The 24837-nt window shown below is 43.7% G+C and overlaps 1 protein-coding gene across 1 annotated transcript in view; it reads right to left on the reverse strand.

The window, feature by feature from the left end:
• Positions 1 to 1520: 1520 nt before the first annotated feature.
• Positions 1521 to 24837, reverse strand: part of KCNJ6 (potassium inwardly rectifying channel subfamily J member 6) — a 90490-nt gene continuing 67173 nt past the window's right edge. Inside the window, exon 2 of the mRNA XM_068545773.1 lies at positions 1521 to 1846. Within this exon, the coding sequence (XP_068401874.1) occupies positions 1521 to 1846 (326 nt within the window). The remainder of the gene's footprint in view (positions 1847 to 24837) is intronic.

Raw genomic sequence — 24837 nt, forward strand, 5'->3', positions numbered from 1 at the left:
TAAATATTGAACTCTGGAAATTTCATAATAATAAAATAATAATAATAATAATGATAAATACCAATGCAAGGAATGCTGATGGATAAGCCCCCCAGGTATAGGAAGAGTGCCAGATGGAGTCAAGGTATGTGAGATCAGTGATTACAATATACTTCGCCCATTACATGCCATTATGAATTTCATGACTTTAGACCCAAACCATCTTTTACTAACTTAACATGTCTCATATTTTAACTGTGATTATAGAGTGAAAATAGTTGGAGAGTCAATGATTTTGTAGAAGAAAAGTTTCTCAAACTGTGGTACTACAAAGGGTGAGAGCTAACTTGAAAAGCATAAACACATAATTCCCATCATTGGTGGGAATTCCCTGGTGGTCCAGTGGTTAGGACTTGGCACTCTCACTGCTGGGGCCCTAGGTTTGATCCCTGGTCAGGGAACTAAGATCCTATAAGCCACGAGGTGTGGCAGAAAACAAAAACAAAACAAAACAAAACAAAAAAACACACATCATTGGTGACATGCCAGAGCATGTCCTCCTCCTGAAATTCTGCCCCAGGCTAGTCAGTGAGGTCTTGTTACTTAAAAAAGAGACCTCAGTTTTGTAAACATTTCACAGTATATCAGCATACTGGTGGTGTGTTTTGCCATCTACTGAACCTCCAAACTTCTCCCAGACCTATGGCTTATTAGATTCAATTAAAGGGAACAGTGAGGTACCCAAACGGCTGCCAGTCTGGGACACGGAGCAAAGGCCATGCACTAAAGGGCCAGCGGTCAATGGGACCAAAGAAATCCAGAAAACAGGACATCAGAACAGAAATGCCTACTGTACTTTGGGAATCTTTTTTTTTTTTTTTTTTTAATCTTATTTCTAAAGTTATATATCTAAACCTACATTAATTTTACATCTATGTACATTATTTAGAAGTTTTGTTCTACAGTACTTTTGTACATGCTGGGTTTTATTACTAACTGCAAAAGAAAATAATTACATAAGGCATATATATGTACAGTGTTTTGTCATTACCTCACCTGGGTCCTATAACTGCAATGCCCGCAGGGGCCAAGCACCTCGCCCTGTAGATGAAATTTATTGACATGTATAAAACTGAGGGCTCGACTCTATGTCTCACTGCATGAATGAATAGGCACCAGAGACCTTCCTCATCATATCCCAGGTAAACTCTTGGATGCACTCTTCTGAGTGATCTGGTATTGTACAACACATGCAGGTAAGTAGCAGAAATCTCCAGGACTCGGATGTGTCGTATTCAAGGAGGAGACCAGGCTTGGGTCACGAATGAGGGCACATGACACCTTAACCCAATCTGAATCTGCCTTGTCAATCTGAATAACTGAGAGGGCAGGTAGATATTTTACACCTTGAAGATTTGTTTTCTGGTAATGCCAAACTTCAATATAAGGAAAGAACAAAGTAAGAGAGACAGAAAAGAAAGAGAATGAGAGACAAGGGAAGGTTGTGGGCAAAGAGGAGAAGGGGTGGCCCAGCCAGGGGACTAAACTTTGGACTCGTTCTCTAGATTCGCCACATCACCATTCCTCTCCGTCTGCTCCTCAGGGTTCTTTCCTTCCTCCTCAGTCTCCAGTTCTGCGTGTTGGTTGAGTTTGCTGGAGACGGACCAGCTCAGGGGCAGCTCAGCCCTGCTGGCTAACTCGGCCAGCTCTTTGGCACTGAGAGATGGGGTGCTGGTCTCGTAGGTCTCGTGGAAGCTGTTGTAGTCGACTTCGTAGAACCCGTCCTCCAGCGTCAGGACAGGGGTGAACCGGTACCCCCAGAGGATCTCACTAGTGATGTAGGAGCTTCGAGCTTGGCACGTCATCCCTGCAGAGAGGAGAACGGAGGCTTTAGTGTGTGTGTCTGTGGGCTTTGCATGGCCCAGGGGACTCAGGGAGACAGGCAGGACTGCTGCATGTGGTGTTGAGACTGTGACCTGCATAGGCTGCTATAATAGGGAAGAACAGATCTGACTCCGTATTAAATCTGCTTCTTTTACTTTAACCTTGTATTCAGTTGCTTTTGCTACAAGTTAACAATGTTGCCCGTAGCCTGAAATGTACAGGGTAGCCCATTCTCAAGGCTCTGACCTTTAAAGGTATAACACCTTCCCATTCATATAGAGACAAAAAGTTGCAGAACAGAGGATAACATTTGTCTTGTTGGAGGTTTACAGGGGCATCATGACAGTGACCTACAGGGACAGCTGCAAGGACAAAGGATTCTGACACCAGGAAGTCTGCAACAACCAACCACACCGCCTCCCTTTTTAGTATAAAAGAAGCCTGAATTTTAACTCAGGTAAGATGGTTCTTCGGGACACTAGTCCGCCATCTTCTCGGTCTGCTGGCTTTCTGAATAAAGTTGCTATTTCTTGCCTCAACGACTCGTCTCTTGATTTATTGGCCTGCCATGAGGCGAGCAGTACGAGTTTGGACTTGGTAACAGTGCCACAACTACAAGGAGGTGTCTTCCTTGTTGTAGACATGTGCTACCATGCAGGAGGGCATGTGGTGGAGATCCCAGGCTTCCCCATGGAATCCCAGGTAGCAACGTGAAAGTTCTGGCTCACACCAGGCGCTTGCAGGCACTTGCCTGCAAGGTCAGGCACACACGCAGGAAAGCATGTGTGCACATGCACCCAGGTGCACACTCATGTGGTTGTACCTTGTCCACTTTTTACTCCAGGATCATCTGAGGTCATGACTCTGGTCTCACACTGCTTTTAGGGGTTTTGCCTGAGTCCTGCTGGGATTTGAGTCTTGGCTTTGGCCACAGACTTAGAATGAAATTTGACATTTTAAACTAAACTTATGCTGCCTTTCAGCTGGAGGTCACGGATTTGTGTTACCCTCCCATTACCATGACACGGAGGCAGCTACTGTGGTCCCCCAAGTGAGGTTGGAAGGGATGCTGATCTGAGTTTGTACTTTCCCCAGGACCAGTGGAGATGGCTGTTCAGATCGTGTGATAATATAATACTTTAAAGTCGCCCCCCCCATCTCACCCGCCCTTCCTGCTTATAGACAAGAAGACTTTTTCTAATTTGCACAAAAATGCCATAGGAGCTACTGGCAGCCCAGGAGTCGGGGATAGCTTCCTTTTAAATGTGAAAAGGCAGAACAAGGGAAATCCCACCTACCTCCTTAGAAAAGGAAACTAGGCAACAGGCTTGGTGTAAAATATGGGGAATGCCATTGGTGCATTTTTTTTTCTGAGGTCGAAGAATTCTCTTATGAAACTTCTCAGGAAATGGAAGCGTTCATTCAGCCATTCCTTCAGGGCTGACTTTCCATTAGCTCAGTAGGCCCAGTACCAAGGGCCCACAGTGCTTTTAGGGGCCCATGAAAATATTCATCTTTATATAAAGTATATGACATATTATATAAGGTAGATTATATACTTTATATTATATTATATAATTATATAAAAATATAATTAGAAAATTTTTAAATGGAATAAAGGGCCCACAAAGGTAAAACCACGTAGGACTCACCATAGTCCTACTGCAGCCCTGTGTTCATTCATCCAGGGAAGCAGCCAGCCAGTCAGTCAGTATATTATTCCTTAGGGCAGCCTATAAGATACATTAGGCAATTGCTTTATGCTGAATGCAGGTGTGGTAAGGAGAACAGGACACATGTAGGTTTTACACAGAAGGGTTCAGATCTACGAAATATTCCCACAGCAGTGCACCTGTTCCTCGTGGCTAGAAGAAGAAAGTTGGGGACCAGGGACTGAAGTGACTGACCCACTGCAGCTGGCAGAGTCTGAGCCCATACAGCCCTCATCCACATTCTGCTCTTCCTCTGACCCTCAAAACTGAATGCTACCCTTCTTCAATGTTTCCCTGACTGACCCAACTATGTGGCCCGCCCACCCCCATGCCTCTGAAACAAGTACTGCAGGGCTACTGGGCATTGTAAAGCAAAGAACAACAGCATCTTGCTTTTATTTCTCAACGTTTCTCTTCTGAGTTACCAGCTCTTTATCTGTGTTTGGGAGTGATAGGGGAAGGCAGGTGATGACAGGATTCTGTGGGCTCAGAGTGAGGCACAAACAGGAAGTCAAAAGGAAAAGGTGATAAAATACCTTTCAAACTTTTCTTCCCACCAAGGAAGCATATGTTTATTGTGACGTGACTGGAAAACAGAGACAGGCAAATAAAATAAAACCCACCTAGATTTTGATTTCTGGCTATGGAAATGGCCAAATGGAACTAGAAATTAAAAATACAATTATTAAAATTAAGATCTATATGGAGGTTTAACATCCAACTGGAATTGACTGAAGAGAGAATTAGAAACTTGGGATACAGGTATGAAGAAACGACACAGGATGCAGCCAAGAGGATGTCATTGGGACTGATGGAGAAAGGACCTCTGAAAACCCTCTCCTCCATGAAAGCAATGAGAACGCTGGCAGAAACTGACAAAGCAAACTCTTTTAGAACTCTGTAAATGAACTCCAGGAGTGTTTGCTCAAGAAAAATGGCTGAATCGCAGTAAGAACCCTGAGCTTTGGGAAATTTTAACTTTCCCCCTGCTCAGCTTCACGTTAGCCTTAAAAATCAACAGCCTGCGATCATGGTGCAAAAGAGCATTCTAGCAACTACTGGAGGGGTCAGAACAGGATTGGAGCTCTTTCAAACCTCACGCTCAGAATTGTCATCATTTGAAGTTTCTAGCAGTTCCCTAGAAAACCCCATTTACAAGGCTTGTCTCTTTTTGACTTGGGACAGAGCTTGCCCAATGCAAATAGCTTGTTCCCTTGGGCCGTTTGTCAAAAACAACCAGTGGTTAAACTTTGTACTCTCCCGCAGCCCAAATTCCTATGTTGTTCTAACCCCCAGTACCTCAGATTGTGACTTGTTTGAGAGAGGGTCTTTAAAGAGGTAATTAAGTTAAAATGGGGTCATTGGCAGGGGGTCCTAATCCAATATGACTGGTGTCATTATAAGAAGAGGAGATAAGTTACACAGACACGTGTAGAGGAAATACCATGTGAGGACATAGGGAGAAGATGGTCATCTCCATCTACAAGCCGAGGAGAGAGCAACCAACCCTGCCAACACCTTGATCTTGAACGTCCAGCCTCCAGAATTACGAGACAATAAATTCCTGTTTAAGCCGCCCAAGTCTGTGGTACTTTGTTACGGCAGCCCTAGCAAATGAATGTGCTTATTGCTTAAAATCCCTTTTCATAGTACCACTTTAATAGGATTAATTTATGTAATCACAAATGAATAAGAGAGATTTAAACAAATGCCTGTGGATGCTTTCCCAATTTTTATTCACCTTTTGGTGTCCTAATTCATTTGAAAAGAGATGAAAAGAGTATTATTTGTCTAACAATATCGAAAAGTATTTCTAGTGTAAGCTGATAATTTTCATTTTCTGCAGAAAGATTCCTGTCTTATGTATTGACATTGGTCCCAGTCCATTCTTAGAAAAAATGTGATTTTTACTGATGTTGAAAAAGTAACAAAATAAAACCAACTAAGGTGCAGCCGCCAAAATTACATCAGCGTGTGACAGCGGAGCCCTTGTGATTTTCGATGTCACTTAACTCACGGAAGTGTGACCGTGACTCTGAGACCAATTTTTCACGGATTGTGTTTCAGGCTTTGAAATGAGTGTGGGCCGAGGATGCAGAATTTTCTTTGCTTAATAAAAAAGATTAAAAATGAAAAACATGAAAATATCCACAACACTAATAACGGAAAACAGGAATGATACATGTATATTTACCATGCATATAAAAGTTTAGATACTACCTATCTATGTATGTGCAGAAATATAAAGTAAAAGGAGACCGCCTGGTCGTCAGAAAAAAAAAGATTCAATCAGTGTGTATGCAAGTTGTGTTTGTTTTTCATATCAGAAAGATCATTACGGTGTCCTGAGGTAGGTTTTTTTTTTTTTTTAATTAATTAATTAATTAATTTTTGGCTGCATTGGGTCTTTGTTGCTGTGCATGGGTTTTCTCTAGTTGCGGCGAGCAGGGGTTACTCTTTGTTGCGGTGCGTGTGCTTCTCATTGCAGTGGCTTCTCTTATTGTGGAGCACGGGCTCTAGGCACGTGGGCTTCAGAAGCTCTGGCATGCGGGCTCCGTAGCTGTGGCTCCCAGGCTCTAGAGCGCAGGCTCAGTAGTTGTGACGCAGGGGCTTAGCTGCTCCACGGTATGTGGGATTTTCCCGGACCAGGGCTCGAACCCGTGTCCCCTGCATTGGCAGGCAGATTCTTAACCACTGCATCACCAAGGAAGCCACTGAGGTAGGTTTTTGAAGTGAGTGAAGTAATCTCTGGAAAAAGAGAAGCTCCTTTCATAGAGATGAACAAAACCTGAAAAAATCTGATCTCCAAGTTCAGATCACAGCCTTTACTCTGAGCATGCTGGCTGTCTTGCCATTTGCATTTATATTTTTATGCCTGTATTTGTGCTATTTGCTTTATCTTGAATGCCCTTCCCCCAGTGGACTCCTGCTCATCTTTCAAGAGCTGATTTATTATCTCCTTTCTAAAGCCCTCTGGGACCGACCTCACTTGAGTTGGAACTAGGAGCCCATGGCTATCAGGACATTTCAGTGACACCCCATCACAGCCTTCTCACAGCCTTTGCAGCTCATGCTAAGTGTCTGGTTTCCTGGTTGGACTGTGGATGCCTCAAAGTTCGTTTATCTTCTTTATTTCCATATTCCTAGCATTTAGCATAGTGCTTCAACATTGGAGGTTCCCCCCAAATACCTGTTGTTAAGTGAAGAGAATGGACCTAAGGAACTATAAAGAAATGTTGACTGGAAATGTCTGACATGTATTATTAAATTAAAAGATGGCTTGTGGTCATAGGAAAGAAAGTGGGAGATTTCTGTTTCTGCGTTATGTCAGATTACCTAGGAAGGACCCTCAGCTAAAATACAAACTAGATACTGGAAAGTTACAAACTCCCTAAGTTTAATCAAAAATAAGTTCAATAACAAGTAAGGGATGGGACTTCTGGGCTTGGTGAAGATGGAGTCAGTGCAGCCTTTGTCTTCCGTTGCTTACAATGAAGACTTCTAGACAAAACACAAAGTGCAACAACCTGCAGACTCCGAAAAGTTACCACTAGTGGGAAGATTAGGGAGGGGTACCAAAACTTGAAGAATGACTTGTTTGGGGGTAAATTTCTTGGTTTGGTTTTTTCTCTCTTTTATCATCTGGCTTTAACCTGAGAGTGGTCCCTATGCAGAACTGGACTGTGGTGCTGCAACAAAATCTCAGAGAGAAACCCTGTCTTTCTGGCCAAAGGACCAGGACAAGGTGCCCCTCTGGGCTGGAGAATGGGGGTGGGGAGTCCTCATTAATTTTTGTTTCTCTGCACCCAGCCCTCAGTGCTGCGTAGTCCGGAGCTGGGAGAAAAATCCTTCTGGCCAAAGGACTGGGAAAAGAGGTCTCTGTGGGGAAAAGAGGTCTCTGTGGGCCAAAGAGTTTGTGGCTGCGTTTTCCTCTCTTCTCACTGCCTTACTCTGAGAATGAACCCTGAGCCTGTGAAACCGGGCAGCAGTACGGGTGGCCAACAAGTGGAGAGAAATCCTGTCTTTATAGACAGAGAAGAGTGGGTCTGGGAGCTGAAAAGGGTGGGGAATCTCACAGAGGACAAAACTGAAGAAGAGTATCCCCTAATTCTGTGTATGAGTAGATGCAAATCATGAATAAAAAGAAACGATGAATGAAAAGAAACTACTATGTGTTTCATAACACATATAATCATACTTTGAAACAACTTCAACGAAGAAACTCTAATGGGAGTTCAATAATACTTAGAACTGAATGATACTGAAATGTAAAATGTCAGGATGGTGGGATACATGGAAAGTAAGAAACATGTATAGACCTAAATGCTTATATTAGAAAAGAAGAAAGTCTGTGCAGAATATCCAACTTAAGAAATTAGTAAAAGAACAACAGGATGAATCCATGGAAAATAGGCAATAAACATCAGTGTATAAATGAATAAATTAGAAAACATAATATTGAGTGAAAAAGCAAGTTGTATAGAATATATAAAATGATACCATTTTTATAAAGCTAAAAGTAAGCATAAGTAATATATCATTTAGGGGCACATACAAAATTATTTTTTTTAAGAAATTAAGGGAATGATAGAAATAAGTAGTTACATTAGGGTGGAGAAGGAATACAGAAGTAGATATAGCAGTAACGTTCTAGCTCTTAAATCGAACAGTCAAATTGGAAGTGTTTTCTTATACCCTGTAACGTAATACGTGACATGCATTATTTTGTACTTAGCAAGTGCTATATTTTAAAAGATTGTTAATTCCATTTGTTATTGCAGTATTAGCCTGCTTATCTTTTGTGCAAAGGCTCCTCTTGTTCTGTGTTTTCAGAACTGCTTTCTTTTCTTTTTTCTTTTTTTTATTGAAGTATAGTTATTTACAATGTTTCAGGTGTATAGCAAAGTGATTCAGTTATACATATATATATATAGATATTCTTTTTCAGATTCTTTTCCATTATGGTTTATTATAAGATATTGAATATAGTTCCCTGTGCTATGCAGTAGGTCCTTGTTGTTTATACAAACTTATTCTTTTTATGTAAAGAATTGGAAACAATTAAAAAGAATTGTGACATAATTTGATCTATATAATTCTGCTTTGTACTATTACTTAAATGTTTCCAAACATCTGTTGGCTCAAAATAGCTATAATGTCTTTTCTTAAAGTTACCCTGTGATCAGAACGGTTAACCACTCATTTATTCGGGTCATATTTATTAAATGGAATCCTTGTGCTGGGTACTGAGTTCCCAGCCTCAGGGAACTTACTGTCCATCTTTTCATTCCTGTAGAAGCTCAGAATCAGGAACTCTGACTGGGACTTCCAGAAATGAGGACCCCTGCCTGCGTCCCCTAATGACCAAGGGTTCGCGATAACTGACATCCAACTGGGTGCCTGGGGTCTTCGGAATGTATGGTGGGGGCAGGGGAAGGAGGGAGGCTTAGTGCATCTGGGGCATAAACTCCATCCGTGGTCTCCCTGGCTCCGTGATCCAGCTAGTGGGGTTAAACAGAAATACATGATTGTGTTTCTCACCCTTCAACTAGTTTTTCGTGCATTTTTACTTCCTTGACAGTGAGTCAGAAATTGGGTCTCTGTAGAGTAGGATGCTGTCTACTTAGTCTCCTTGACTGCTTTCTGTGCAAATAACCACAGGAAATTCCACAACTGAGAGTCAGCTTAGAGGTGGGCAAGATGAAATCGGGGAGAAGGACGTGGCATGTAAGACCTGTGCTATGAATGATGGTCCCCGTTTTGTCTCATTCCTCATTATCATGTCATTGTCATCTTCATGGAATGTTCCCAAGTAGTTACTGTGAGCTGGGGCTTCCCTAAGCCCTTTACCTTGTCTATTTCATTTAATCCTTATAACAACCCCATGAGCTGGTGCTATTATTCTATCCCTGTTCTACAGATGAGGAAACTGAGGTGTGGAGACCACTCATGTCACATCCCTGGGGAATCTGGCCTCACAATCTCGAAAGAAACAGGTGGACACTGACATTGCAAGGCAGCATTGAGGCCAGTGGGGTTAGAGGAGGAACGGCCTGTTGGTGTGTTCGTGGGTCAGGCATGCCTTTGACTTTGTGCTTGAGGAGCCTGCTTGATTTCCATAGCAGCGTTGTCTGGTCTAAGTTATTTCCCCAAAGCCCAGAGGCGCGCGCACACACGTGTGTGTGTCTTAAAAAAAATTATTGCACTTCATAATTTCTCCACTGAGAGCTTCTCTGGTTAATCTTCCAAGAGTTTAACTCACTTGGAAGTGAATAGAAACAGCCCATCTTTTTGGTGGTGTTTCATTCCTTGAGTAAGACTACGTTAGAATAAGGAGTGGTGAAGGAGGGACTGCTTGTCATTGGTGGTGAACAAAAAGCCCAGGAAGCCGGGAAACCAGACTGAGGCCCAGTTGAGGGATCTAACAGGCACTGAGCAAACACGGGTCAGACCCTGCAAGATGGAGATTTAACAGGCAAAGCCTTATTTTTAGATTCACGGTGACAAATGATGACTGGAGACGTTTTGTGCAGAATACCAATATGATGAAAGCCATCCTCAAGAGAGAGCCCTCTGGATAAAGCTGGAGGTAAGCACTCAGTAGATAGAAAATGCATCAAAATTGCCTGGAGAATGTGATTCCAATAAAATAAGATGGAATAAACCACCCTCACCACTTTGGAATTCTGTAAAATTAATCTATATTGCCAATAGTCAGAAACAAAGAATTGACTGCAGGCGTTTTGTCTTTTTATTTCAAATACCAGGCTACATGATGTAATGTTTTCCTTTACTCTTTGTTCTCATTCTCAATAAAAACTGCACTGAATTAGTGCAGTAATAAAGTGTTCTGCACTAATGTTTATAAGTCTTTGTGAGGGAGAACGATCTTGGTGATTTACCAAGCCCAGTGTCAAAAAGAAGCAGTACAGAGTAATCTCTGCCATAATGTAATAGTGATTTTAATTCATTAGGCTCAGCCAACTGCTGATCATTTAAACAACAACAAGCCCTGTCTTATGCTCAGGTTAAGAATACCTTCAATAAACAGTTGTACTTCTTCTGTTACTGAAATTTTGGATGGCCAGTGAGGTTCACCTCTAGCTACACAGAAAAATATTGCAAAGTGTATTTTTTTAAATGTTTAAAAAAAGGCATTCTACATGTGTACTCCTAATTGTCCTCTCACCAAAGTAACTGATAAATTCATAAATCAAGTATTGAATTAAGTAATAAACATTATTTATTAAGTGTTTATTGTATGCCTGGCACCAAATACTTTATGTGCATCAACCAACTAACATCTTACAACAGCATTCATAGGTAGATGATGCTACAATATCTATTTTACACATAAGCAAACTAAGACCAAGAGAGGTTAAGTAAATTTTCTGGGTCACACAGCTTTATGGACTGAATTGTGTGCCTCCAAAATTCCTATATTGAACCCTAACCCCCTCATGTGACTGTATTTGGAAATAGGAACTTTAGGGAGGGAATTAAGGTTAAACAAAAGTCACCTAATCCAGTAGGACCATTGTCCTTGTAGAGGAAGAGGTACCAGAGAGCTTTCTCTCTTTCCACGTGCCACGTGAGGACTCAGCCAGAAGGTAGCTGTCTACAAGCCAAGAAGAGAGGCCCTACCGGAAACCAGCGCTGATGGTGCCTTGCTTTTGGACTTCTAGCCTCCAGAATGGTGAGAAAATAATTTCTGTTGGTTAAGCCACCCAGTCTGCGGTATTTTGCTATGACAGCCCTAGCAGACTAATACCAGTAAGAGTGGAACTAGGGTTCTAATTTAGGGAGCCTGTCTCTAGAGCCTATGTCCTCAACTGCCACACTATTATATCTATTTTTGAAAACAGGGGTCATGTGTTCATTGTGCCCTTTATAACTCCTATAAGTGCCTTATACTTATATTTACAAAATAAAATGGAGAGTAGATGAATCATCATGGCCCAAGGGATGTTGCCACTGGGTGTTGTAACTTGACTGCCAAATAATACCTGCTCACCATTTGTCTTTCCCATCATATCTACCATTTTTTCCCCACCAGCTCTCCTAAGCCTGTCAATTCTTACCTTGTCTTCCGTACAAATGTACTTATTCTCTACTCAATCTGGAGCAGTGGCTACCAGCTTCAGAATGTTGCTTGGAGACACTAAACAACCTTGATTCTTTTTGAAGGAAATCACGAGATAGCCTCAAATCAAATCATAAACTGCAGGATTCTTCTTCAACCTCTCCCATTCTATATTTGTTTCTCTCTTCTCCAACAGTTCCGGGTTCCCAAAAATCTATACATTTATCATTGGCTCTATCCTACGAGCACACAAAGCAGCTTTGGAATTATCACACCTATAAATCTACTGAAGAATGGTTTGTACAAGACTCAGACCTCACAGCAGAGGACCAGATATGCTTCCAGTTGAAACAGGAAAGCCCCTGTGACTTTACAAGAGAGCCCCAGTATGTACCAGTAAATAGTGAACCAATGACTGCCAAATGCACTTGAAAGCCAATTAGAATGCTTCCCTGCTTCCAAAAAATTCTATAATAGAACACTCACCCATCAAAGGCTATCTTAACACTTCCTCCTTTTACTCTGTAAGTCCTGTGAGTTTCTACTGAAGGAAAGAGATGGTAGCAGACTATCTCGTATGATCTGAATAAACAACCTTTTGTTAATAGTACAGGTGCTCTGTGTACTTTTGAAACCATCATCCACAAACCTATGAGGTAAAATTAAAAATTGAAATTCTTTTTAATCTTAGACTATTCCCACTGAGGTAGTACAATCCAAGTACTGAGTTCCAAAGTTATTGGATTCATCCTTTTTCCTATGTGGCTTGTTATCTGTTTTATATCTAGTTAGGTTCATTTGTATCTAATTGTATTGCCTTTTAGGATTTGCTTTTGTCGTCCTTTTTTTTTTTCTTTAAAGAAATTTTAAACCACTTAAATAGTTCAAAAATTAAGTCAGCATAAAAAGATATATTCAGAAAAGTCTCATTCCCACCTCTTCTTCTATCCCGTTTCTGCCCACCTCCTATATGCAGCCATTTTCATTTGTTTCTGCTTTACCCTATGTTTCCTTTTGTAAAATAAGCAAACTTAGATGCACACACATTCTTGTTTCTCATTTTGACCCTACGGAGGGAATATATTTCACAACAGGAAGCTGTATGAAGATTTCCTTCTGCTAAAGCAATTTGAAATCTCTGGACGTGCTCATTTCCTTTTATCATAGAATCCATAGGCTTCTCAACGATACAGTGGAGCTGAACAGTGGGAGCTGGAAGCAGACAGGCCCAGGTTTGAATCTGGGCTGCCCAGAGCCGCAGTGTGGCCTGAATAGGCTACTTAGCTTCTCTTATTCCTCATCTGTCATAGCTGGGAAAATAATGACCAGAGTAGAGAAACGATGATGGCATCTACAAGAAATTTCACATGTGAAAGCCTTGACGTAGGGCTCTGCTTGAGGACATCACTGGCAATTCTCTTAGTGCCATTCCTTCCCTTGGTCAAGCATAAAAGCTGACCTTTCTTGTAGAATTAGCAACATTGATCAATAGCATTTTTTCCCTTACATCAAGTGTTTGGTTGCTTGTTGATTTTTTTCAAAAGGAATAAAAACCATTCAGAGAAAGATCTGGAGACATCATGTTTCATCTTCCTGTTGATGTCAGGGTTTACTTTATGCCTTACTATTCTTTGGACATTTCAAAATACCCTTTGATACCTGATGTTTGAAGAGTCACTCGTCTCTTCATTGTCCCCCATTATTCTGCATTTTCTAGGCAGTGGTTCTTAACTTTTTTGGTCAAGGACCCTCTTGGGAATCTTATGAAATTCATGGATCCTCTTTTCTTAAAATATGCAAACATACAACAGTTTGCAAAGGCTCAAGGGCTCAGGAACTCGCTAAAATTTGTGGGATCCTAGGTTCAAACAAAACAAAGAGAAGCAAAAACAAAAGAACAAAACAATTCTGCTTTAGGAGAAGGTGTGTGCGTGCATGTGAGGAGGAAGAGGTTTAAGGGAAAATAGAGAAGAGAGGGTTTAGTTAAACTGCCACTGGGTTATAGGCAGGTCATGTGCTTTCTCAGTGGCCAGTGCTCACCCTACCAGAATCTTCCTCACCAAATTGCAATTGTCAATATTTGTTCCTACATTTTCAAGTCTGGGGATAGGGGTTCCTGTGGGCAGGAGCTCTGTCTTGGCCACTACTTTATCTCTGTCCCCTGCTATAGTGTTTGGCAACAGTGTTTGATAATATGCCCAGTAAGTATTTGTTAATGGCTAAATGAATAAAAGGGCCCAGGTGATAATAATTCATTTATTCATTCATCATATAATATTTATTGAGGACCTACTATGTGTCTGGCATTTTGACGAATTCTGGTCGTCAAAAGATGACATGGTCCCTGGGTTCATCGGATTTATAGTCTTCTAAGAATGGAATAAACATCTAAATGAAAGTAAAATTATAACTGTAATAAGTGCTATGAAGAAAAGGTAGATTCTTCTATAAAACATAACAAGGAAATCACACTTGGGTTAGTGTGGGAATTAGTGAAAGTGTCCCTGAGGATGTGGCATTTGGGTTAAGACTTTAAGGAGGAGCAACGGAATGAGTGAGGTAGGGATAAGTGGACTATATCAAGGGAGCATTTCTGGCAGAAGGAGGCTCTGTTGGAGGAGGGTCCCTGAGGTGCCCAAGAAACTGAAAGACTAGTGTGTTTGGGGTATGGGTGAGGGGAACTAAATAAAATATTGCTCTGGCTACAGAGGGAAAAATGACTTGGAGGAGGGCAAAGTGTGTGTGGGGAGAAGAGTGAGGAAGCTACTTCAATAGTACAAAGAAGAAATTATGGTTATCAAAAGCAGAAGAGAACCAGTGGAGATGGGGAGACTAAAATGGACTGAAGATGTATTTAGGAGGCCAAATGGATAGACCTCTGTAATGAATTATTCATGGGGGTGAGTTAGAAGGAAGAGCCAAGAATGATGCCCAGATTTCTGGCTCAGGCAATGAGATGGATGGTGGTGCCATTGGGAATCTTGAGTGCAGGAAAATTACATGTTTGGTTTTGGGAATGTTAATTTTATTGTGACTTTGAGATATGCAAGAATATTGAATAGGTCCTTGGGATAACCAAGTCTCAAATCCACAGAAGAGGTCTGGATTAGGTATATACTTGGGATGTCAGTGGCATGTGGATGGAATTGAAGCCTGGGGGCAGATGAAATTGCCAAGGGAAGGGTATGTGATGAGAAAAACTGAGGATGAGACTATTGTGAAAATTTAACATTTGAAGGTGGAGGAGGATTAGCTTGCCCAGCATGTTGAGAGAGAGAGAGGGTGGCTAGAGAGATAGGAAGAAAGGCAGAAGAGTGGAGGGTGGCACAAGCCACGGGAGAGGGGTGTTCAAGAAAGGCAGGTGGTTAACAGTGCCAAGAACCGATGAGAGAAAATTGCCCCAAACTGAAAAGTATACATTGGATTTCAGACATGGTGGTCATTATCAACTTAGTGAGAGCTGATGGGTAAAGGAGTCAGTGAAGTGGTTTGAGAAGTGGGTTTGGGGTGAGGAAATGGGGTGAGTGAATTTAGGAAAGTTTTTCAAGAACCTGACTATGAAGATGAGGAGAGAAGGCAATAGTTAGCAAGGGACATGGGATTGAGTGAGTTTTTAAAGATGTGGGACACCTGCCCACATTCAAATACTGATGGGAAAGGCTCTGGTTGAGTGGGCAGGGCTCCATCTAATGTAGGAGAAGATGTAATCGGTAGCTTATGGTTCTGGAGAGATGGGTAAAGCTAGGAAATCAAGGTGGCAGAAGGAGGCTCTGTCCTTACAGACCATGGGTGTTGGTCCAGGTAGATTTGTGATAAGTGGCAGAGTTGAACGAATTTCTGTCTGAAAGTGCCTATTTTCTTATTGAAGTAGGAGGTGGGTGGGGGAAGATTTGAAATTTTGTGTGGAGAGTGGGAGAGCGGATTGATCAGAGAAACAAAGAAGGATTAAGACAGGAGGATAATCATGAACTTGCAATGAATACTTATTGCTTATATTCCTTCTTCCTAAAGGTACTCAGAGTTTTATTAGGTGCACCCCCTCCACTATAGCCCATGAACTTTGGGGTCCCACTTGGCTTAAGCTTGTTGATACATTTCATTTTCTTGGCCACGGTCATTGGTTCCAGAAGGTATATGATGTTCCTTCAGTGGTTCGTTCAGGATGAATTTCAAACCATTGCATAAAGTGATGGGCAGAAGTGAGCTCTCCTCATGATTGTGAACCAGGGCACATACAGCCCTGCTGGCTGCTGGTGGCCATATTGGGGCTGTGAAAGCAGAGAGATAGGAAAAGATGACTGGGGGTAGACACCTTATCTGTCCATGGACTTTGCACTTGTGAGAGGCAACAAACCCCCTAAGTGTTCTAGCCTGGTTGTCAACAGCATCCTAAAACAATCTGTCTGACCCTGGCACCAGTTTGCCCTGATGTGTGTTACCTTCTCTAGCCAGACTGCTGGGGTTAACACGTGGGTCCATTGATCTGCCAACTAGACCAAAACCAAATGAAGACTAATGTATTCATTTGTTCAATAAGAATTTATTGAATACCTTCAAAGTGCCGTATATATTCTGTGCTTGGTGATGGGGATTCAGTGATGACCTTGACCTCAGAGAGCTGACCATCCAGTGGAGGGCTGCAATAGGGCCAGTGACCCAGCACCACTGATGATAAATTCTCATCAGATTTCAGTAAATGAATGAATGAGTGAATGAGTTTCTCATTATCACTACGACAGTTCAGGGTGATTGGCCGTATTCTCCTGAATGGCATATTGCCTTAAAAGTTCCCCCAAACTGCAATTCCCCTTCAAAGCTCTTCTTGATGTTCATTTCAATCTACTTTTTCTCATCAAAAAATGCTAATTTTAAGGGGGTGGCCAAGGAGATGGTGAGAATTTTCTCTGGGTCTAGACCTACATAGAGATGCTATCAAATGTGCTAAGTAATAAACTGGTCCTGATGCTGACATCCAAAGCACACACACTTACACACACCCACTCACTCTGGGGCCTGCCCCACGCTGCTGCCAGACTCTACCCTGTCAGTGCTTGTCCCACGCTGGCCACCAGCCTTTCAGTTTTCACTGTGCTCTCTGTTGGTCGAGGAAACATCACTTTAGAGCCGATTCCTGCAGTGGGGATTTTCCTGGAGGGACCCATGAACATGCAGAGGGAAAATCTTTTGGAACGTTCATGAATGCAGTTTTGTTCCTGATGATCCCAGGTTATTCCTGGCTGCCCTGTGTCTTCCCACTCATGGCGTGAATGCTTTTCACGGCTTCATGGGGTGGGTGGAGAGGGGCCAGCTCTCGGCTTTGACACACTCTAAATTACACTTTGAGTCCAAAGTTGCACCAGTGGCCTGGACAGCAGGGCTTTCATTGACAAGAGCAAAACTTTGTGGAGAGAAAATAAAAAGGACTTGGGAGTTCCAGAAGCCACAGCTATGAGAATTGAAGTCTTCCTGTGCCACTCAGGAAAGTGAGACCAGCCGGGGAGAGGGGGAGACCGGGTGGAGGTGTTGGGGATGTGACTAGGGTTTGCACACTGCCCGGGTGTCCAGAAAATGGCTCAGGACCCCCTGCCTTGGGCCTGACTTAGGCGTGGGAAGAGGCCAAGACAAAAGGCCCTAAAGAGTTTGAAGTGGAATCGGAGATCGTCAGGACTCAGTGCCTTTTCCGTGGCCCTGGAAGATTTCAGACCTCATGGAGCAGCCTAGGGTCGGCCCAGCTTCTGAGAGGCTGGCTGCCAGCACCGACAGGGGAGTGTCTGGTAGCGGCGTGGTGGGGGGGGGGCCCAGAGTGAGTGGGTGTGTGTGTGTATGCATGTGAGTGCACTGTGCATGTTTGTGTGTATGTGGGTGCGTTTTGCCCTTGTGCAAGCTCCCCTCGTGTGCATGCAAGTGCGTGTGTTCCAGAGCGTGTACGCGGGAGTGTGTGTGTGTGTGTGTGTGTTCCCACATCACTCCACCGAGAGGGTGAAGCCACTGGCAGGCCCAGTGGGGAGAGGCGCCCAGCAACTTCTACCCAGGAGCCTCGGCACCTGGATCTGACACAGGGACACCAGGGGATACCCTCAAAGACCTTGGGGGGAGCAGCAAGGAGACAGGATGCACTTAAGCCACACCCCTCCATCCCTCGTGCCAAAATGATGTATAACCCACACCAATTCAGAGCGCTCCTAGGGTGGCGGAGGGGGACATCTCGAACCACAGTTTAGATCTGAGTTAACCCCATTTAAAGTTGGAAGTGAGGGAATTCCCTGGTGGTCCAGTGGTTAGGACACTGTGCTTTCACTGCCGAGGGCGCAGGTTCGATCCCTGGTTGGGGAACTAAGATCCCACAAGCCACAAGGTGTGGCCAAAAAAAGAAAAAAAAAAAAAAAAAAGAAGAATTTGCCAAAAAAAAAAAAAAAGTTGAAAGTGATTGTTACCTTTTAATTGCCAAATTTAAGGTTTCTTTTTTCTAGGAGGAAACAAAAAGGGAGCTTAAGAGAAGAGTTAATTTCAGTCGCAGAGAAAGTCAGTTCTATCTTTACTCATCTGAGTGTTGTCTATAAAATTATAAACTCCCCTTGAACATGTTTTTAAAAGTTGGCTTAAAGTTTTTAGAAGTCTTTCTCAAATAAGACATAAAATGACATTTATAACTAAAATGCCTTTGTCTTGGAGGGAAAAATCAGAGTCTGTGAGCCTGAGGATGCCCTCTGATGAGTTTACAAAACTTGGGAAAACTATGTGATCCTATTACTCTTTGTAGAGTTCAACATAAACATCCTATTTCAACTGACTTTAAGATTCTAGTAAAACCAGTTTTGAGTTTGATAATTAGAACAATATAGACATTTGGACGTGGGGCTCAGTTTTTTCCAAAGACTTAGGATCTTTTTGACGGGTAAAGATGTACAGATGGACCATTTCTATGGACCTGTGGGCTCCTGTCCAGTACATTGATTCATCCGTGTTAAAAGCATGTACTGTGGTTTTGAGAAGACTAAAACTTACATGAACTACTGCCTACATTGTTTTTGTGGCAATTGAGAGTTAAAAATGTTGAGGGAAACTCTAGATGATGACCTCATCCCACCTATCTAGCTTTTTATAAAACCCCAAACTCAGGTGAAACTGCGGGCAGGCAACAGATGGGTGGTCATGTCCTGCAAAAATCAGTTACATGACTGTGGAGCTCCTACTATGTGCAAGCTCATTGGATTGGCTCTGCAGCTGACCATGTCGGTCCTCTTGGCCATCAGGGCCCTCTTCTGGGGCTTCGGGGTCCTCTGTCTACACTCTCTCCCTGGATGATCTCATTCACTCATGTGATTTCACGTGCTGCTGGCTTTCAAACCTCCAGCCTGACCCTCATGCCTGATCTCCAGACCCGGACATTCACCTGCCCACTGGGCATCTCCCCTCCAGTGTCTCATTAAATGAGCCTGATGGAACACGCGCAGCCACTTTCCCTCCAAGCCTGCTCCTCACCCCAGGTTTCTGATTCCGGGTACCATTACCACCAGCCGGACAGAATTCTCTCCTCCCCCCAGCATCCACTCCCTGAACACATCCGGTTGATTCTGCCTCTGAAATATTGCTGGGATCTCTGCTTCTCCCTCCCCTCATGGCCACCACCGTGACCCGTATCATCTCCAGCAGCAACTCCTGCCTTCAGCCTTTCTGCTCTCCTCTCTTTTCTCCTCCTGCCACCAGAGTGACCTTGGAACAAAGCAGATCTGATTCTATCTGTGTCTGGCTTAGATCCTTTCAGTGACTCCCTATTGCTCCTCGAATAAAAACCCAAATCCTTACAGCTTTCTCTCTGGGTCTCTGCTCTCACTACCTGAAGTCCATCCTCCTCTCACCTGGCTGGCTTGAGACCTTCCTCGGGGGCCATATTGCCTTCTCCAGGGGGTCTTTCCTGACCCCTGCACTGAGTTAGGCCTCCCTGTCACTCTCACCCATCACACCCGCCTGTTCCCTTTGAGACTGTCACTGCAATTCTTGACAAAATGCCTGTATTCCCTGATAGAACATAAATGCTGTGACAGCAGGGACTGTTCCTGCTTTATGTTTCTGGAACCGTGCCCAGAGTGGGACACGGTAAGTGCCCAAGAAAGACCTGGGGAACTAAAGAAATGAGAGGAAACGACAAAGCATAAGCAGCATTTCTTTCACTGATAACCCTTACAATGGCACAAATCCAGTTGGAGAGGGAAAGCCTTCACCTGGGAAAAAGATGATGGGTAGTTAGAGGCCGGCATGTGATCAAACCTAAATGAGCAGCCCAGGGAGTGTTTCCAAGTTTAAAGGCTGAGGGATTCTCTCTGGGTTGGGGCCGGCTGGGAAGGCTCTGGACCAGGATGCCTTTAGCTGGGCCCTGAAGACAGAGCAGGACGGGGCTTCAGGTTAGCAGAACCCATGTGCCTTGAAGTTTCCATCTGTCACTTGCAAACAAGCTCTGGGCTAAGGTGCTACCATTGAGAACTAGACACTTCAACAAAGGCTCAATTTGGCATCTTGTGGATACCGTTGGCGTCCCAGTGGGTGACCTAGGTCTCTAGACCACCCCTTGCCCCAAATTTGCACCTGGGCAGTTGTGTAGAAAGCTGAAAGTGAAGAGAAGGGTCTCGGCAAAGGTGACACAGTTACTAGAGAAAAAGAACATCAACTGATTTGCATTTGATTTGGCCAAGAATACGAAGCCAGTAACACCTATGAAAACAACTTTTCGTTCTCCAACCTGGGGTTTGTCTCTGCCTGTAAGAGGCATATGTACAGCCCTCGAATTTTTTTAGGGATGATTTACGTGTGGGAAGGGAACAGAATGGGGGGACCCCTCCTCCTGATTTTCCTTTAGGTCTATGAATCTGTCCTATCTCTCAGAAGTGTACAAAAACTGGAGACCCTTCACTGAAAATTAAGTATAGCTTAAGCCTGGCCTAGACATAGTTCACTTTTATTGCCTTTTCATAAATTTTACACCTTGGGAGCCACGTTTGAGCAATTTGCAGAGATACAGTTTCTGTGTCTCAGAGGACCCATTTGTACTCTGCCTTGTTAATAGCCTGTCAGAAGGAAATGGCTTGAGAAAGACAAATACTGTATGATCTCACTTATATTTGGAAAAAAAAAAAAAAGCCATCAAACTCAGAGAAAAAGAGATCAGATTTGTGGTTACCAGAGGTGGGGGGTGGGGTGGGGAAGGGGAATTGGAGGAAAGTGGTCCAAAGGTACAAACTTCCAGTTATAAGAAAAATAAGTCCTAGGGATGTAATGTACAACATGATGACCATAGTTAATACCACCGTATGGTATATTTCAAACTTGTTAAGCGAATAGATCCTGAGAGCTCATCACAAAGAAAGAACATTTTCATTTCTTTTATTTGGTATCTGTATGAGATAATGGATACTAACTAATAGTGATATTAGTGCTAGTCATAGTGTATTGTGATAGTCATTTCACAGTACATGTAAGTCAAATCATTAGGCTGTACACCTTAAACTTACACAGTGCTGTGTGTCAATTGTATCTCAATAAAATTGAAGAAAAAAAAGGAAATGCTTTGAGCATCTTTTAAATTCTTCTTAAAGTTAAGGGCATACCTGCAAAACCATAGCCAAACTTCCTGCCCTCCCTCCTTTCCTCAAAATCATTTTCTGGAAGATTCAAAGGTGCCCTTCCCCTAGGGGGAGGGAAAGTGATGGGCAAGGGAAGAAGCAGCAAGTGGGAAACACTGACTGCAAGAAAGCCAGTGTTTTTCTTTTGGAAAAACGAACAAACAAACAAACAAGCAAAAACAATAAAACCAGACCCTAAAGGATTTCTTAACCACAAGCAACAGATTTTTAAAAACAAAGACCTTTACAGACTGACTTACAAATCTAGTGACATTCTTGTGATTTGTTGGAATTTCCTTGTTCTTCAACTAATGGTGAACAGTTAGCGAACTCGGGGTCGCTCCTACTTACGATTCTATTCTGCTCCCTTTCTTCAAATTTGGATTCTTTCCTGACATGCGGAAAATTGGGTTTGGCTTGTAGCGTGTGAGACAAGCCTTTTGAATGAGCACATCCTCGTAAACACGCGTCATACTGTTTGAAAGGATGCATAATCCCGTTAGCCTGCTTAAGCTAAATTCTGTGTTGAAGCCTTGATTTCAAGTACATATATCAACTAATCTCCACATTCCTCATTCCAAACCATTTATGGTGAAAAATGTAACCCAGGAGGGTATGATGCTTCAAATACAGGGTTTTGATGTTAAATGAGAATCAAACATTTCTAAGGAACGAATGGAAACTTGGTGTGGCGAGATAAACCCTCACCACGCTTCATCCTTTGGCTCTGAATCGCTGCCAGGTGTCTGGGTTCTGGCTCGCCTGAGCTCCGGGCAGTGACAGGACCGTCCCTTTGGTTTCTATTCTCACTTCTTGCTTGTTATTATCCTGGCATGATACCATGTTCTGGGAGCCTCAGCATTTACTTGGCTCTGCCTTTTAAGGCAAGAATGGTCCGTATAACGACACTGTGTTCCTCCTCGGGCTAATCTCTGCCATCTCATCTCACTGTTCCTCCGGGAGGGATGCTGCGATGTTCCAGCCGGTGTGCCGGAGATGCTGAGCAGAGTTCCCCAGAGACAGGAACAGCAGGTGCCTGGATTCTAGGTCATGGTGTATCTGCAATCAGCTCAGACTCTTTGTGACAGTGGCACTTGCGCAGCGTGGCATAGATTGTGTGCGCGGGTCAGATTGAAGGGAGGGGGGATCCCCTCCTCTGTCCCAGTGGGAGGAAGACAAATCATATGTCAGATGGAATAATACACGAGTATCTAGCACGGTGCCAAGCCCTTACCGTGTTCCTAGTCAATGGCACCATCTATTAAGCCTAGGCTGTTATGTTATGCTTATTGTATCCTCAATGTACTGGTGATTCTTTTTAGCTCGTTTCCTTGCACCCCATGATTTTTGGGGTCTTTCTAAGAGTGATTTATTAAGTGTAAGGACCTGGCCTAGGGACGTGTATGTTTTTGGGGTCAGGGTGGGCTGGGGGAGCAGTATTTTGTGGCTGTTTCGTGGCTTGGTTCTGAGTTAATGTACTAACCATGTCTTTTATTTTCTGTGTTCTGATGCTTTGACACCCGGGGCCTTGCTGACCCTGGAGGGACTGTCCCTCCCAGGGTTAGCCAATCCCTGCACATATTGACTGATAGTAAACAGCTTGCCTGTGAGAGAAATTTTCAAGTACAAACTGACCGATCCAGAGTCCGCACCCCCAACCATCTCCTGTATGAGGCTTTCACACTCCTGGGCCACTGTTCACCTGCCCCAATCACCCCAGGGCCAGGTGTCAGACAACCAGGGACAGCTCCTAGCTCGGGGTCCGCTAAAATCATCCAAACCAGCCCATTCACTCTTGCACCTCCCACCTGCGAAAATGGCTAAAGGAAACCTCATTTACAATGGAGTCGGGAAGCCCTGAAACGTACAGACCCGGCAGGAAGAAAGGTTTCCTCTGACCCTACAACGCAAGCTGCCCACCGTCTGCAACTAATGGCAAACCCCACGGCCCACCCCGATTCCCTGCTTTCAAGCTGCCTCCTCTGTTCTCTGGACTTGCCTATGGTTCACCATAGTTTGTTTGTCCCGAACTGCAATTTTTTGCTATTCCTGAATAAACTCATTTTGCTGGTAAAATACGTGGGTTTTTTTTTTTTTTAGGTCAACACTCCCCACAGAAACCACAATAAAAGCTTTTCCCATAGTTTCCCCTCCCCCTCTGCCTCCTGGCCAATCTTAGTGCTTCTTCCCACCACACACCCCCTCCACAGCGTGGCGTGCCATGGGATCTGTAACAAGTCGTCTTTGCAATGGCAATCATGTCCTGATCTGTTGGCCTTACTGAACCTCAACTTTTCTACTGATACATAGAAAAGTTGTTTCTCTATTTTAAAACAGTTATCCCCTGGAGGAAATAGAGGGCGGCGTCTGTGGCTTGGTTGACAACAGTGTAGCTGGTGAGGAAGTAACAACACCGCTAACAGTGATTGTGTTTCCTGAACCTCAGATTGGGACCCGTGATCTGAGCCAGCACCACGTCTCAGGTGTTACGGGCATTAACTGTTCTGGCCTGGAGTAGCCAGGACAGGGCGGCTGCTGCCACAGACGCTCTTTAGACAGTCCTGGGGGCGATGTCAGGAGCTCGTGGAAGGGGCAGCTTTGAGCATGACCTCTGCCTTTCTCTTTCAAGAATTAAAATGCTCCCCAAAAGAGCTAGGACTTGGGGATCAAGGCCTGGAAGGGGCCCACAGGGGAAGAGGCTCTGCCTGAGAGGGTGGAGGCTGGCATCGTTGAGGCCGGCTGCTCTGTGTGCAGAGTTTGGGGCCATAGTCTTGCAAGTAGTGGGTTCCTTGCTGCCACCTGCTTGCTGAGCTCTTAGAATGTTCCTCGGGGGAGCCATGGGGAAAGCCGCCTGGCCTCTCCTCTGGGAAGTGCTCGTGCACACGTGGCGGGCACCAACCTGGAGAACTGGTCCATGGCCTCAGGGGGATGGATGTCATCCGGTTAATATTCAGATTGGGGGATGAAAACCAGAATTGTTTATTTTCCTTTCTGGATAATCTAACTTCACTCCTTTGGCATTTTCTCCTAACCAAACTGTCAGTAGGTGCACGTTTTCTGCTCCTGGAAGAGAGGGTCTTGATTTCACTGTGCTGCTTCCCGGACCGTAGATGTCACAGGACCTTTCCCAGACTGACGAGATGGTGAAAACTAGCCTCCTCCCCTGTTTTCTGTTATTTCCCGGGGTCCATCATTTCTAGAGCCACATTCTACTGGATTTATTACACTGGGGTTTTAAAGTTTGTTTTTTTTTTAAAAGAACTGGTAATGTTAAAATCACTGTGTTTCTCTTTTCTCTCCCTTTGACGTCTATTTAATTTTTTTTTCAAACCCTTGCCAATTAAAAAAAAATTTTTTTTAATAAATTTATTTCTTTTATTTATTTATTTTTGGCTGCATTGGGTCTTTGTAGCTGTGCGGGCTTTCTCTAGTTGCGGCGAGAGGAGGCTATTCTTCGTTGCAGTGTGTGGGCTTCTCACTGCGGTGGCTCCTCTTGTTGCAGAACATGTGCTCTAGGCGCATGGGCTTCAGTAGTTGTGGCACGCGGGCTCAGTAGTTGTGG

Source organism: Eschrichtius robustus, chromosome 6 (assembly GCF_028021215.1).
Source record: "Eschrichtius robustus isolate mEscRob2 chromosome 6, mEscRob2.pri, whole genome shotgun sequence".
Lineage (NCBI taxonomy): Eukaryota > Metazoa > Chordata > Mammalia > Artiodactyla > Eschrichtiidae > Eschrichtius > Eschrichtius robustus.